At 44.1% G+C, this 17,694-nt stretch overlaps 1 protein-coding gene across 2 annotated transcripts in view; it reads right to left on the reverse strand.

Moving 5' to 3' along the window:
• Positions 1-9,080: 9,080 nt before the first annotated feature.
• Positions 9,081-17,694, reverse strand: part of LOC143284919 (uncharacterized) — a 41,525-nt gene continuing 32,911 nt past the window's right edge. For both annotated transcript variants that reach the window (XM_076592061.1, XM_076592062.1), the window contains exons 15-17: positions 15,964-16,112; positions 15,373-15,503; positions 9,081-14,519 (exon numbers count right to left, since the gene is read on the reverse strand). In XM_076592061.1, the coding sequence (XP_076448176.1) occupies positions 12,362-14,519; positions 15,373-15,503; positions 15,964-16,112 (2,438 nt within the window). In that variant the 3' untranslated portion in view covers positions 9,081-12,361. The remainder of the gene's footprint in view (positions 14,520-15,372; positions 15,504-15,963; positions 16,113-17,694) is intronic.

The following is a 17,694-nucleotide window of genomic DNA, read 5'->3' on the forward strand; positions in this document are numbered from 1 at the left end:
TCGGATGTCCAGTGGGTGTCTGAATGACCCAACCTTTAGCTTCCGTCGTCAGAATTGTGGTATTCTTTGTCAACATTCATCTCTTCAGTAAAAGAGCCTTCCGCTTGCAATATTTTGATGATGGTAATTGGGCTGAAACGCTGTTAATGTCGTCTCTTTCGCCGTTCGTATGGAGAGAGTTAATATAATGCCCAAGTACAGCACCAAAACCTGAAACTCCCCTGTGTTATTTAATTCCAAATTTGGTAGTCACTGCATTGATCCATGCTGATCACAAAGATTGTTTCAGAGTTCTCAAAACAAGGTGAAAACCATGCAACACTTGGAACCTCAACAAGTTTACAGCAGCAATGAAATGATAACTTTCAAGAACACTGAATAATGAGAACAGCTTTATGACTGTATGTCCACAAGATGGCCCTGACCCTTTCCTACAATATTTCCCCACCCCCTTTTGCCCGTCGCACACCCCTCCACACTGTTTAACATACAGAAACCCCCACCAAACACACACTCACAGAACAGAAAAGGAGGCACACACACACACACACCTACACACACACACAGTGGGAAAGAAGGCACCCCCCCCCCACTCCCCCTCCCCCATCCACACACACACAAACACCAATTTAAACCAAGCAATCTCCACAACTTGAGAGCTTTGTAAATAAAATTTTCATCCATGGATTGCTGAACAGGGGTCAGCTCTCAGTTACTCCAAATTTTCTTTCAGCCAGGTCTATGTTCCCCCAGGTTTATGTTCCGTCAAATTGAGGTTTTCTGGGTCTTTGCTCCCCCAGGTCTATATTCCCCTTGGTCTATATTCCCCTTCATCTATATTCCTCCATGTCTATATTCCCCAGGGTCTAGGACCATTATTGACTACAACCACAAAGTGCTCATACTGTGTTAAGTTATCACATCTGTGCAGTGTTATGCCTTGTCCGGTGTGTGTCACCGCTGCCTGACCACTATCAGAGTTCAGCTGGCATCACTTTGTGACAGATATGCTATACTGGGACGTACTGGCAGGATTTTACCATTGGTGGACCATAATATTGACTCCTGTTGGTTATTACTGACCATTACTTGCCACTGCTGACAACTACATAAAAATCTTCAGATTGCGTTTTGTCACATTTGAGCATTGTCATGATGTCCTGGTAGTTGTTTTGAATATCGAACACAGAAGCGTTTTAATTAGTCTTCACACAAGATTCAGTGCTATATAAATATGTGTATTACTTACCATCATTATTAGTATCATAGTTACTATCATTACTAACATTATCATTATCATAAGAGGCTGGAAGACCAGAGAGCAGTAGAAAAGTGATTATTTCTGGTGCAGAATTCCCCCAAAAGGGAGCACCAAAAAACCCCCAAAAAACTTACTTCATGGAAAGACGCCCCCCTCCCACACCTTAGTCAGGGCAGTCATGATCTCTGATGTGATCCAGCTGGCATATTACATTACATTATACACAATTCACAAAAAAATAACAACAAGCACTGTACGACTGTCAGGGTAAATCAAATCTATTTGTGACTGAACTGATTCTACCTTCTACACATCTCAAGAATGATGAAAACTACTGACTTTATCAATGAAATTGCATAAGCCTCATGTCTGGGTGGACATGATAAAACACAGGGAAACGATAATGAATATCCACACAAAACTTATCACATACCGCACTGTGATTCATACTTGATAATACACAGGTGAACAGGTTGCATGTATGAATCAACTAAGCAACAAAGCATGTTTTTTTCTTCCAGTGATATTCAATAAACTGTTACACAAATAGCACGTTGGTGGGCTCACAAGCCATTATTGCATGACACCCCTGTTTAAGAATAAACATGCTATGAAAGGCAGATTTCTCACCATTTATATACAGATAAAGACCACAGCTCTAACAATGATGATGATGAGCTGAAGACGAAGGAGAGAAGACAGCGAGAGTGGGCAGATGGCTGATGAAACAGCTGAGTGGTTCAAGTTCTGTACTGTCAATCAGAGACTCCTGGGTTTGAATCCGTGAGTGGAGATTTTTTCCAACCTGCCTGGTCAACAGATTTGCTGGTGCCTGAACCCCCCTAATGTGTATATATATGCATGCTGATCAAATGCGCATGTTAAAGATGCCGTGGTCCACGTTACTATTTGATGACTGACAAGTCTCTCAACTTGCAAAGGACGCTGGTTTCACTGTGTCTTTTCCTTTGCTGGATGAAGAATCAGAAAGCTAATTCATATATACATGTGTGTGTGTGTGTGTGTGTGTGTGTGTGTGTGTGTGTTTGTGTGTGTGTACCTGTTCTGTTCTTTTGTTCTTGTGCTAACAGCATATCTGTTTGTTTCAAACTTCTGCTCAATGCTGGGTTCATTGACGCTCATGTACTGGCCCTCTCCAATATTCTCGTAGCTTGTTACCTTTAGATTTGACTGACTGCAGATCTTATTTCCCCTTTATTCCTGGATGTGCAGCCTTGTTTCAACTCTTGTGATGCATGTGTGTTTGGCTGACCACAGAAGAAATTATGGCGACAAACATATGACACACACATATACATATATACATACACATGTTACACACACACACACATTCACACACACATGTAAGCACACACACACACACACACACACACAAACAAAAAGAATTACAGTTCAATGAGTATTAGAAAAATGTTGCACAAATCTGTGAAAAAAACAAAACACCCAGCAGAAAATAAAAATGAAAACAAATTTTGTAGAAGAAGGAACCCTGTAATAATTACAACCTAACTAGCAAATTCTAATTACAGGAAATAAATGTTTGAATATACTAAATGATTGGAAATTTTAAAATTTTAATTACACAACACAATGTTATAATCAAATCGTCTAGTACATTCATGCAGCCAGGAAATAGAAAAAAAGCATACAAAGTTTGTGATGCTGTCTTATACCATACAACAATCACAACATGCCGTGAAGCTAAAAAAAACAAACAAACAACTACCTGTTCAAGCTCTACGATCTGCACTGGACAAACAACACAAAACAAATGATCAGGAACCAAATTAACTGGTCATGGTTGGAGGACCAAAAGGATGACACTCTATGTGTGAGCGTGACTGAAAGCCTGACTGAATGACACTGGAAACGAATGATGAGCGACGGGCGCAATAGCCGAGTGGTTAAAGCGTTGGACTGTCAATCTGAGGGTCCCGTGTTCGAATCACGGTGACGGCACCTGGTGGGTAAAGGGTGGAGATTTTTACGATCTCCCAGGTCAACATATGTGCAGACCTGCTAGTGCCTGAACCCCCTTCATGTGTATATGCAAGCAGAAGATCAAATATGCACGTTAAAGATCCTGTAATCCATGTCAGCGTTCGGTGGGTTGTGGAAACAAGAACATACCCAGCATGCACACCCCCAAAAACAGAGTCAGGCTGCCTACATGGCGGGGTAAAAACGGTCATACACGTAAAAGCCCACTCATGTGCATACGAGTGAACGCAGAAGAAGAAGAAGAATGATGATGAGCGCCTTAGGACTGCTGTCAATCTGCTCTACCCAGGTAGGCAGCCTGCTGTGACAAATGACTGTAAAGTATATATGTGTCTAAAATTCTACTGCATCTGTGTTTGTATATGATTTTCAATTTATGTTTGTACCTTTTATGTACTACCCTCCCCCAATATTCCTAGTGACCCCGGTACACTTGGTAACAGAGACATATTCTAAGTATCATCAATAATAATAATAGTAATGATATTAATAAACACAGACATCTTTTTTCAAAGTGTAAGAGCAGTAGCTATGGCTGGAGGGACCAATTTACTGTCAGGTGTTACTGAGGCTTTCTGTGCCCAAAGGGACACTGAATTCTCTGTCAGCAACCATTTTTCTGGAACCAACCCAGCCTGTTTATTTACTGACCTATCAACCACTGGCTATGGAGACCTGACATGAGTTGAAAATAACGTGGGGAGTGGTTGCCGAGTGGCAATGCACCCAACCAGTTAGCCAGTATCCAAGAGTTCCAGTCCCAGACTGAGATTTTTACTCCCCCCCCACCCCTCCCCTAGACCTAGAGTGGTGGTTTGGGTGCTAGGTTTTTAGATGAGACAACAGAATGAGGTCCAGTGTGCAGAATGAACATATCACATGTAAAAGAACCCACAGCAGCAACAGTTACCCCTGGTAAAGAGAAAAATCCACTTTGATAGTAGAACAAATGCAGACAGTTGCAGATAAAGATAAATAAATAAATGAGGGTGGGGTGGGGTGGGGTGGGGTGGGGGGCTTGATTATGGTGACAAGCCCTCCATACGGTGAACAGTCCGAATTCCAAAGAGTAATCTGCTGAGGCTAATACAATACAATGCAATACAACATAATACAATACAACACAACACAATACAATACAGTACAAAACAGCGCACAACAATATCCTCAAATCACAATCAACAAGGAGCTCCACAGCGAAATAAAAGCTGGCACACAGATCAAGCAGGTTCTGGAAACGGGAGTAAGACAAATCTGTACAATGTTACATTGTTACACATTGGATCAACTTGGCCATGAGTCAAAAACGGATAAAACTCCAACACAGGCGGTGAACTAGGGGGACAAAGCACCACCTTACAGTGCACCCTGAAGCAACCAGCAAGGATTATCTCCAGCACAAATCAGCTGTGGTTCCATGACGACACAATACCATGGCGAGGAATTAAAGTTCATCTGTTGCACATTTGAAAGACAAGTGGATCATGATAAATATGCTCGTGTAGATGGAGGAGAAGGTGAGTTTTTGATAATCAGCATCAGTCAAACATCAAGGTGGCTAGGATGAAAAGCTACAGTGTACCTAAGGATATAAGGACAAGTGTACTGGGCATGTATTGCTGTGCACAAACACATGTGCATACATATACATATCTCTCTCTTTTTTTTTTACAGTCATATTTCATTAATTGTCCAAATCTTAACATCAATTTCACTGAACTGGCAGAACATTTGTGGAGAAATCTATGTGCGCCTCTGTGTGCTCAAATATACATCTTATAAACCTGACAATGAGGTATCTGACACGAATCCAGAGCCTTTGTAAGTAAAGGTACCACTCTCAGGTCTCTACATAGATCTTACCTATCTACACACTGCTTTCCATCTTACCTATCTACACACTGCTTTCCATCTTACCTATCTACACACTGCTTTCCATCTTACCTATCTACACACTGCTTTCCATCTCAAATACCAACACCAATGCTCAGCACAGAACAAACTGGCTTCTAGAAATGCTGGCCTCTTTTACTGTTGCTCATTATTTTATTGCAAGATTTGTACATAGAGGTTCTTTTGCTTGAATGCATATGACTATTACAGCATATAAGCATGCACTACATGATGCCTTTGCTTAAATACATGAATTATGACACAACATGATACAGTAGCATATGTTAAATAACGGTGCCTTTGCTTGAATACATGGACTATGACGAAGCCAATGGAGGCTTTCTGTGTAGCAAAGGTCAGAGAAATAGTCAAATGGCTGAGCTTTGCATGTCTGTTTTGCTTCTTCACAAAAAAATATAATAATGATGCTGATGATGGATGCCGACTGTAATGAATAATATATAGGTACCAACAAAAAATAATACAATAATATTACTAACAAGTGAAAAATACAACTGTCCTACAAAATGTAATTCAATGCAACATTAGTGCTAACAAAAAACGATGGTGATGCTGTTGAATCACTGCTGATGCCAGACAGTGTATAATACAGAGGGAAAACTATACTGTTTGTTCTGCACAGCCTTACGATGACACAGAGATGTACCACAACACCAACTACACAACACCGTCACAAGATACAGTCACAGTAACTGATTTAAGGCATGAGAAAATGGCTTGCAACACCACCACAACTTTCTCAAGGTGTCCTGGAAGCATACACATAGGTTCCATATAATCAGATACTCTCAGAACCAACCCTTAGAAACCTTAAGAACACACACACACACACAAAACCACACACACAAAAACCCATAGCAGAAACAGAATCTCACTCCACACAGAGCCCAGCTCGAAGCACAATCACAAATGATGGTCATTTTTTCACAACAAAAATCTGAATCAATGCACATTGTCATTCTTGCATAAAATTTGTCTCACTTAAAAAAACAACAACAACAAAAAAAAAAGTTTTGTAGATGACTGACAGTTCATTCTCTTGAAATCTGGTGTGTGTGGGGGGGAGGGGGGGGGGGGGGGGGGAGTTCACCAGGAAAAATGATAGTACGTATTTACATGGAAATCAGACCACTTTTCTTCTGTAACTTCTCCCTCTACATAACTGCAGAAAGATTTTTCAATGTACAAGGTACTGGACAAAACAATTGAGTGAACTCAAGTACAAAAACAACAAAAAAAAAACAACAAAAAAACAAAAAACCAGAAAGGTGGAAGAGAGAAGGAGCAGTAGTTGATATGAAAGAGATCTACATAAAACAAGTGATTACACTTCATTGTACAACACCTTATTCACAGAGCCAATAGGACTAGTGGACTACAATGTGCAAGCAACAGTACTGACATAGATTTAGTAATGAACCACAGGAAACTGTATCTTTAGTTTATTGGCTCCTTCCATTGTCAACATGTCAATATCAGGTGCCTATGTGGAAAAAGTTGCCCTGTGGGTTGGGCACTGATAGAATAGACCCACTGCCCTGCCATGCATGTCATAAGAGGCGACTAAGGCAGGACCACCTCGCCCGGAGGATAAAGGGGTTTGCGTAGGGTTAACTACCCTGCCTGTAAAAAAGACCAGTTACAGAAGCATCGACGACAAAGAACCAAAACATTCACCTGGCCAAGGAAGGGTCTCCATCCCGGAGATTTAGCTGAAGCAGCAAGGGACCAACTGGACTGGAATGGCCAGAACAGCCCAGAACAGAGTGCGATGGCGAGGGGTTGTCGATGGCCTATGCTCCACCAGGAGCGATGGGCAAAATGAATGAATGATGTGGAAAAAATGCACAAACAGCATTTAGATTTTAAAAATTTTATCTTAAATGTCCTCCTCTCGCCCCCCACCACACCACCCACCCCCATCCATCCCAGTGAAAAAGCATTTCCTGGGCACATTGTCAATAGACGTCAGCGCTATCATTGCTAGTCACCTACTTTTTACCACAACAAAGTTCCTGGAGCCCCACTGGAACACCTCTGGAACCAATGTTCAGCACAGTCTATTCAGAGATAAAAACACAAGGAAAAATGAAATCTGTAATGAACTGCTTACTAACCCATCTTACCATCAATCGAAGTTATTCACAATGTGATAGTCACAAATACTGCTAAGATCCTTAAAAAAAAAAACCCAAGTAAAAAGATGTTAAAGGAAAAAAACAACACAGCAGTGAAAAAAAAAAAAAAAGGAGAGAGAGAGAAATTAAAATGCTGATTACCCCATTTAGTTTTAGAACATACAGACTGTCAACTCTTGGGTATTTCTGCTGTTTTGGTTTCCAATCAACGATCCTGGTGACAGCTGGATTCTGATCATTCTACTGACAAAAGATGGGCCAGTGTGTCTGACCACATCTCTCTCACTAATCTCACCTTTTAAACTCTGATACATGAGGCACTGCATCCAGATTCACACACACACACACACACACACCATACACACACACACATACATCATACACACACACACACACACAAATACGTTTTGATCTCTCTCTCTCTCTCTTTTCTTGAGGGAGTGGGGGCAAGTTTTGTCAAAAATACACATTTCAGTGCTCCTTTTTGTGTGTGTGTGTGTTCAAAAGAAGAAATCAGTTGCATAATACATGGTTCATGAAGATACTGAATCCATGCTTGCCACATTATCATGTTTTCAGGAATTAAAAAAAAAAAGAAAAAAAAAAGAAAAAAAAAAAAAAAAAGATGATGGAGATGAAGAACACAGAACAACTTTCAGATGTGCACCAAAAATATGAGTTTGTCCTCACATCCTTCCACCACAAATCCTCATCCACTGTCCTCACATCCTTCCACCACTAATCCTCATTCACTGTCCTCACATCCTTCCGCCACTAATCCTCATCCATTGTCCTCACATCCTTCCACCACTAATCCTCATTCATTGTCCTCACATCCTTCCACCACTAATCCTCATCCATTGTCCTCACATCCTTCCACCACTAATCCTCATCCATTGTCCTCACATCCTTCCACCACTAATCCTCATCCACTGTCCTCACATCCTTCCACCACTAATCCTCATTCACTGTCCACCACTAATCCTCATTCACTGGCCTCACATCCTTCCACCACTAATCCTCATCCATTGTCCTCACATCCTTCCACCACTAATCCTCATCCATTGTCCTCACATCCTTCCACCACTAATCCTCATCCATTGTCCTCACATCCTTCCACCACTAATCCTCATCCATTGTCCTCACATCCTTCCACCACTAATCCTCATCCATTGTCCTCACATCCTGCCACCACTAATCCTCATCCATTGTCCTCACATCCTTCCACCACTAATCCTCATCCATTGTCCTCACATCCTTCCACCACTAATCCTCATCCATTGTCCTCACATCCTTCCACCACTAATCCTCATTCACTGTCCTCACATCCTTCCACCACTAATCCTCATCCATTACATTGTCAGCCAAGTTTTCCAAACACTGAGGAACATAAGTTAACTATAGTTGCAGCAATGTCAGTTTTTACTCTTGCACCATAGATAAAGCACCTGCTCTGATGATCTTTGGTCTGAACATTTCAGGCAAGAACTGTCAATGAAATACTTTGTGCATTTCCAGTTTCTTTCAGAAATATCATTTTTCATTTTTAATTAACGTAGCAGTTAGTAAATAAGTACATTTCAAGATTTCATTTACTTATAACAACTACTGGCATAGCGTTCTAATCTAATCCATTTCAAACATCCTTTAAAATCATTTAGAAGCCAAATCAGCTGACATGAATGATTATTTCCTTGCTAACCCTGAAACTAGTGAAATAGTAAACAATAATGGCAGACCACTGATTTTTGTTGTTGTTGTTGTTGTTGTCATTAAACCAGAAATTACACCAATTAAAAACAACAACAACAAAAACACCCCCAAAACACATACTGCTGGAATATACTTCTGGCATAAAATATAGACAGACAGATTTGGATCTGTGTGTATGTATGTTTGAGAGAGAGAGAGAGAGAGAGACAGAGAGAGAGAGAGACAGAGAGAGAGAGTGTGTGTGTAGGGGGCGGGGGTCTTTAAAAAATAAAATAAAATAAACAAGGATGGTGCACCATACACTTAACATCTTTGTTAAATCCAGACTAAGTGAAAACATGATCCTAACACTACAGACCTTCTGTTCTCCGGAAACCAGAGTATAATAAATAACACCACCACAAGAACATCACAAAGTTCTAACCACCAGCTTCCAGTACATGTGTATCTATAATAAAGAAATGTTTGGCCAGTCCTGGCCTTCTTCGGGATGGTGGGAAACGGAAGCATGCATAGACACACACACACACACACACACACACACATACACACACACACACATCACATACCAGTTCCTTTACACAAGCATGACAGTTTTCAATGTTTCCTCGACACAACACAATCACACGAATGACATCACATGAATTGTAACAAAAGCATGACAGTTTTCAACTGTTCTGTAGAAACATCACAATCACACGAATAGCATCACATATTTCTTTACGTAAGCACGACAATATTCCTTGTTTGGCAGGTTAACCACAATCACATGAATGACATCACAGAAATCACATATTTCTTGACATAAACATGACAGTTAACAACGCTTAGGCAGAAACATCACAATCACACAAATCACAACACACAACTCGCACATTTCTAACACAAGCATGAAAGTTTTCAAAGCTTCTGAAGATACACAAATAACATTTCAGAAACCACAAGTTTCTTAGCATAAGCATGACGCATCCAATAGACGTGTCAATCACACAAATAACATCACACGAATCACACATTCCTTACCATAACAGATCCAGTAAGAACATGCTGTGATCATACTTCACATTGCGTGGATTGAATACAGACTGAAAGGCATCAACAAAGGCATGGTGTGCTCACTGAGTGAAGAAGACAAAAAAGAGAACAGTCCCATCATATAACTTTTCCTTCTGGTCACAGGGAAAAACTGACCCATAGCTTCCAAGCACTGGTCATCCAATCAAGAGGGACGTCAGTGTTTATCCTGGCTTTGATTCATTGCACTAATCAATGTTTTATGTCATGTAAAGAAAAAATATTTGGGTTTTTTGGGTGTTTCTTCAGTGCCTGCAGATTGCACACATAAACTTGTGATGGTGACTGGCACCCTCACATAGTTCAGAGAAAAAAGAAACAAATTTCTCTGCATATCAGGAATTAAATTAATACAATGCGGATTCCCTTGTATTGCATCTTCAGTTTCTTGCACTTTAATTTACCCCATCTTGCAGGACAACAAAAACATCACTCTGGTTTGTATTTCACCAAAAAACCCTTCCTTAAAAACAAACCAAAAACATGAACTGCAAATTACAATCAGCAAGCAGACATCAGCTGATCAAGAGCAAAAGCTAAGAGGCCTTACAATAGAGTTAAGGACTGCGAAGCTAGGCCAGTGTCCTGTCATTTTTTCCTCCCTCTCCTGCAATTTTCCCTGTTGCATTTCTCCATTCCTCTCCATTCGAGGCACTGGCCTCTGCACCAACCACAAAGAGAAAATGACGTCCAGGTTCAGATGATCGTGGGGTTCAGCCGCATGCTTTCATCGACATTAAACAGTCTTCCAGCCTTGGTTGTGGCTTTGGAAAAGGAAAGCAAAAAACACTTCTTTTATTTATTTATTTTTTTTTTGTTGTTGTCAGGATAATGCACGTCAGACTCACAAGACCAAAACAACAACGGTCACTTGCCTAATTTTTTTTTCCATCATGAGCAAGTCTTCCATGTACTGCTCTCTCAGCCAGACCTTGCTAAACCGAACTGGTGCAGATAGGAGGAGTTTGTATTATACTCCATGTTTGGTGATACATATACTTACCATGTCAAACTGATGCAAACTAGGCCTATCGGTTTGCTCTGCTTGGCCAAATTTCGTGTGGCTAACAGTGAAAAGACGAGCCGTCTTGCCTGGTCCGCTCTTAGCCAATCAAACGCCTCTAAAAGCTATAAGCGCTGAATCATTCCTTTGGCCAAGGCTCTCCACGCCATCTTGTCAGGTTTACGCTCTGTCTCGTCTTACGCTTTTTTTGGCTATTAAGCGTATTCATTTGGCCTTACTTTGCTGCATGCGGCTTGTCTGTATTGTATTCTTACATTCTGTGTACTTGATTCGACTCGGCTCCCTCGATTCGCAGATCATGTGTTCAGTTATGTCTATCTTTGGCAGCACGTGATAGGCTGAACTGCGGCCGTATGGCAGGGATGGCTGACAGCAGTGGAGAGGTCTTGCATCAGCCTGATCCACCTTCTCTGAAGTGCAAGTGAGTGAGGACCTGGGCAATGAGAAGAGGGAAGACCCAGACTGCTTTGTGCTGGACCCAGAAGACTGAATGAGCGAGCAGCACACACACTGCAGGCGGGGGCAGTGACTGGACACCAGGGATGACCACTGACTGGATGAGATTCTCATGTTGCTGAGCGACATCGTCGTCATTCACTGTCTCCTGCACACTGTTTCTGCCATTCTGTTCTTTGTCATCTCCGGATGGTTTTCATCATCTTCACAACGTCTATCATCTTCACAACGTCTATCATCTTCACAATGCTCACTATTTTAACAGTGTTCTTCTTAAGAGTTGTGGCCTTGTGGTAATGCATCTGATTAGGAAGTGAGAGAATCTGAGCGTACAGGATCGAATCCAATCCCACACTTGCCAGAATTTTCTCTCCCTCCGCAAGACCTTGAGTGGTGGTCTGGTTGCTAGTAATTCGGGTAAGACAATAAATTGAGGTCCTATGTGTAGTCTGCACTAAACTCATGTAAAAAAAAAAAGAAAAAAAGCTGCATGCCACCAAGAGAGTTATCTCTTCACAGTAAAATCCACTCTATTGTGTGTCTCTGTGTAATGAGAGTGTGTGCGTGTACATGCATGTGTGAGGTCATATGTTTGTCTGTGTGTGAGCCTGACTGAATGACACAGGAAACGAATGATGAGCACCTGAAGGCAGCTGTCAGCTGGATCTACCTAGGTAAGTAGCCTCTTGCTCAAATGACTCTGTAAAGCACTTACAGCTTGGTCTCTGACCCAGGGCAGCTGCTATGTAAGTATCCCTATCAATGTTCTCCTTCAAGCTGCACTGACTGTTCTGCATGACCTCCTGAATGCTCTCCTCCGGCATTGCCTGGAATTTCTTCACTGGGTTCTAGGTGCTGTCCAGAATGTTCCACACTGGCTTCATCACCAGCTGAATGCTTTTCAATACAATCTCCAGGACTGTCTGTACAATCTGCGGATGATTCTTCACTACAGTCTTCTGAACATTCTGCACAGGGTTCAGCGTGTTTTTGGCAATGTCCCTCATCTGTCTGATCAGCTGCTGTGTCATCTCTTGAATGCTTTTCACAGTCATCTTCTGGACTGTCTTCACAATGTGCTGACAATTCTTCATGGTCTCCAGAACACTCTGCACCCTTTGGCAAAGTTGCTGCACCAGTAGGCGATGTTTCTGCACCAGTAGGCGATGTTTCTGCACAGCTTGGCAATGTCTCTTCACAGTGTGGTGACATTTCTTCACAGTGTGGTGACATTTCTTCACCGTCAGGTGACAACGTTTCATCACATTTAGGTGACGTTTCTTCATCCTCTCCACTGCAACGACTGTCACAATCCACCGACATGTCATTCCCACCATGACCTGCGTCCTGCCCCCCCACTCCGTCCTGTGCTGGACACACCACGTCTCCCTCAAGCTGCTGTCCAGCCAACGCTGTTCTGCTCGCCCCGTCCTGTCCCTGGACACTGGACGACAACGACAACACACTGTCACTGTGGACCTCGGCTTCCACACTGACCACAGCCTCTGGCTGGTCACCACCACCACTGCCCACAGAAAGGTCGGAGACACGCTCAGTGTTGACCGGCCCTGGAGCAGCATCGGTGAAGGTCGTGGGCAGCAGTGGCTGGTGGTCTGTGAGCGACCCTGGGTGTGTTGTGACCGAGCCCGCAGACGTGGACAGGAGAGGTGCCCCATCACCGTTACAGACCAGGGAGGAGCCGTGACTCCTGCAGGTCTGGAAGCTGCTGTCGGCCAGATCCGAGCCGTTGCTGGCCGCTGCTGTTGGCGGCGTTCTTGTGGGCGAGGAGGAGGAGGTTGTCAGGTGGCCAGGGTGGTGCCTGGCCCGCAGGTTGTTGAGTCGGTCCACAAACATCTCCCGGGAACTGGCGGCACTGAACAGAAGGCACAGCTGCCGAGGGCCGTCTGACCCCTGCAGATGCAGAGTGAGGGGCTGGGGGGTGAAGTCCACCACCCGGTTCTTACCCGCCCTGCTGCCCTCGCTGTTCTGGTGGTGGGGGTGGAGGGAGGTGTCTGTGACGTCTCCTACAATGGACACCTCCTCCCTCACCCCCAGACACAGCCCCCCTCCCCGCCCTTCAGCGGTGGTGGTGGTGACAGACTGGAAAGTGGCGGGGGGCCAGTACACGCAGGCCGTGTCCAACAGGTACACCACGTTCTCCGACATCACCAGCAGACATGGCTCCTCCTCCTCCCCTTCCCTCCTCCTCCACACCAGCAAGGTCATGGCCAGGTAGTCAGACACCCCCCCACCCAAACCCCTGCCACCACTCCCCCCACCTGCCGCCCTCCTCCTCTTCTCACGGTGGCACAGCTCGGTGAGGAGGTCGGACTGACACAGGAGGTCCAGGACATCCGGGGGGTTGGAGGGGTCCAGCTGGGTGCAGCAGTCCTGCAAGGCCTCGGCGAAGCCCCTCATGGCCTCCAGGTCCACGGCGAACAGCGTGAAGAGCCCCCCGCTGCCCACGAAGGCCTCCTCCACCCGCAGGTAGGCGTACCCAGGACCCACCACCACGTGCTGCACGCTGTTCAGCGGCAGTGCCAGACTGGGTCGCAGCCTGGGGCAGCCCGGGAACCCACCGGCGCCGCCTGACCCCGACAGCCGGTGAAGCTGGAGGGTGGAGGAGGTGAGGACGGCGCAGCAGGGAGACAGGACAGCCGGTGAGGTGTACAGCTGAGCGTAGCACCACAGCACCGACACCACCTGCTGTTGTATCTCCTCCTTGTTGGCGCTGCGAGCAGGATCGGGTCCCAAGGAGGGGGGCGCTGATGTGATGGCGCTGGTGGTGATGGTGGTGGTGGTGGTCATGGGAGGTGAGGTGGTGGTGGTGTCGGTGGTCAGCGGCGCTTGTTTCTCCAGCCAGCGAACAAAGTCTAGGCAGGTGGTTGTGGGCAGGTCGGCCACGCTGTACTCCTTCCTGCTGACCAGGACAACAACACAGTGTGAGCGTTATCAACAACACGAGTGCGTTTTATTTTACGTTCAACACAGTGTGTGCGTTATCAACAACACGAGTGCGTTTTATTTTACGTTCAACACAGTGTGTGTGTTATCAACAACACGAGTGCGTTTTATTTTACGTTCAACACAGTGTGAGCGTTATCAACAACACGAGTGCGTTTTATTTTACGTTCAACACAGTGTGAGTGTTATCAACAACACGAGTGCGTTTTATTTTACGTTCAACACAGTGTGTGCGTTATCAACAACACGAGTGCGTTTTATTTTACGTTCAACACAGTGTGTGCGTTATCAACAACACGAGTGCGTTTTATTTTACGTTCAACACAGTGTGTGTGTTATCAACAACACGAGCGCGTTTTACTTTACCTTCAACACAGTGTGTGCGTTATCAACAACACGAGTGTATTTTATTTTACGTTCAATACAGTGTGTGCGTTATCAACAACACGAGTGCGTTTTATTTTACGTTCAACACAGTGTGTGCGTTATCAACAACACGAGCGCGTTTTACTTTACCTTCAACACAGTGTGTGTGTTATCAACAACACGAGTGTGTTTTATTTTACGTTCAATACAGTGTGTGTGTGTTATCGTCCACATGATTGTGTGTTATTTTACGGTCATCTTTTTTTCTTCTTTTTTTTAATACCGATTTGAGTTTCAGTACCTGTGCTTCACTGTATCACCAGAGTAAAGCAGTAAGAACCCCCTCTCCCCCCAAAAAAAACACCACTTTTTACCAGCTCACACACCCCTCCCCCTCGCTGCAACCCCCATCCCAACCTCCCCCCTCACCCCCAGCTGACCTTTTTGCCGGAGGTGAAGGCATGGGGTCCGATGACGGGTCAAAGGGGTGTGCCTCAGGTATGGGGCTGGGTAGATCCACCCCTTCCGCCCCCCACGTCTCCTGTACGCTGGTCCGTGACGACGATGAAACCTGGGGGAAACGTCCACACATGGAGGGGGTCAGGTTGTGTTCACCTATCAGAAAACACTGGATGGCGCTGCGGAGTGCTTGGCTTAAAACAGAAGAGAGGTAATATATAGTACAGGAGGCTGCTCGTCACAGCTACTTTCCATCTCTCTGCTTTGGTGGACGAGTGGTTTGCACAGGACAGGAATCAGACCCCAGCCGGAGTCTACACACATCCCCCAACACATACTCCACAAACACACACACACTCATACTCCACACACTCACTCATACTCCACAAGCACATACACACACCACACACACATCCCCCAACACATACTCCACAAGCACACACACACACTCATACTCTACACACTCACTCATACTCCACAAGCACACACACACACACACACACTCATACTCTACACACTCACTCATACTCCACAAGCACATACACACACACACCACACACACAGACTCATACCTGTCCAGGTGAGGATCTGCCGGGGATGAAGATGGAGGCGTGGGTGTGGTGCCTGAGGTCAGAGTGTGACCACTGGTGGGGGAGGGAGTGGTGGGGGGCGGAGGTGCTCATCTGTGAACCACTGCCCCTCTGCCCCCCCTGGCCTATACCTGAACCACACACACAGAGCAAAAGACACACATAACAGGGTGTGCAGAATGTCTGAAAATAAATGTTATTCAAAATGCTCCTCACCCCCTCACTCCACAACACCTCTTGGTCTATACTGGAACCACACATGGAGAAGAAACACACAACAGGGTGTGCAGAATGTCTGATAATAAAATTTATTCAAAATGCTTCCCCCCAAACCCCCCCATCAGCTAATACCTGAACCACACACACACACACACAGAGAAAACACACAACAGGGTGCGCACAATGTCTGAAAATAAATGTTATTCAAAATGCTCCCAACAGAGAGAAAAAAAAAACACAACAGGGTGTGTAGAAATGTCTGAAAATAAATGTTGCTCGAAACAGACTGATACCAAGCAAATATTGATCACTCCATCAGTATTCAGCACCTGACCTATAGCTGAATCACACACAAAAAAAGCACGAAAACAAAGAATGTCTAAAATCAATGCAATTTGAAACAGACTGACACCAAGTAAATACTGATTATCTCCGTCAATATTTAGTCTCTGACTTGTAGCTGAAGCACACAGAAAAAACAAGGAGGATGTGCTGTGTGTCGAAAAAATAATTTAACTGGAAATGAACGGACACTAAGCAACATCCGCACTCTCTGCATCCATGCTGATCGTTCCGAGGCTGCAGCTTTCAGGGTGTTCAAGGTCTTTAGATCTCTCTTGCAGATATCTATACAGCACAAACTGGGTATACCTGCGGCACGTTTTGTTTGTACCAGTTCTCCACAAAGGGGATCCCAGAATATGATCCATGGAATTCATGACACTTGCACAAAATGAAGGAAAGGAGAACATTTCTTTAAAAAAAACCATGTCATCAGCCTGATGCACCCTATCCCTTCACAGGCATGGTCCTAACTGGACAATCCTCACAATATGTACAGACGATAGGTAAACAACAATGAAGACACATCAACTGCTGTGCAAGATAATGAAACACTTGTACAAAACTGGCTTAAAACACAGGATGGGGGAGGGGAAGAAACAGCGATAGGAGGGGACAGAAAAACAGAAACAAAGCACGCGCGCACGCACGCACACACACACAAACACAAAAAAGAAATCTTGGTGAGATTACTGAAAGCTGTTCACACAAAGACTACTTGACAGAATACCTCCAGCATCAAACAGAAATATGAATTCAACGTTCAAGGTGAGCTGCAATAAACCAGCACATTTGACAGAAGAAAAAAACAACCAAAAGGTCAAACATTCAAAACACCAATGACAAAAACATTATTGTCAACTTATCATGTATCCTCACACACACACTACACACGCACACACTACACACACACTAACATACACATGCACACACACACACACACTAAACACGCACACACATATGACCAGAACACTAACACAAATCCACAACCAAAGTTGATTATCAAATGTATTGCCCTTTCAGCTGATGCTTCTTTACATCTCATTTCAACTCAAAATCAAAGTTAAATCTTGAAACCTGACAGTGTTTCCAAAAATGAAATATATCTTGAAACCTAACAGTATTTTCAAAACTTAGTTATATGTTGAAACC

This window comes from Babylonia areolata, chromosome 8 (genome assembly GCF_041734735.1).
Source record: "Babylonia areolata isolate BAREFJ2019XMU chromosome 8, ASM4173473v1, whole genome shotgun sequence".
Classification (NCBI taxonomy): Eukaryota; Metazoa; Mollusca; class Gastropoda; order Neogastropoda; family Buccinidae; genus Babylonia; species Babylonia areolata.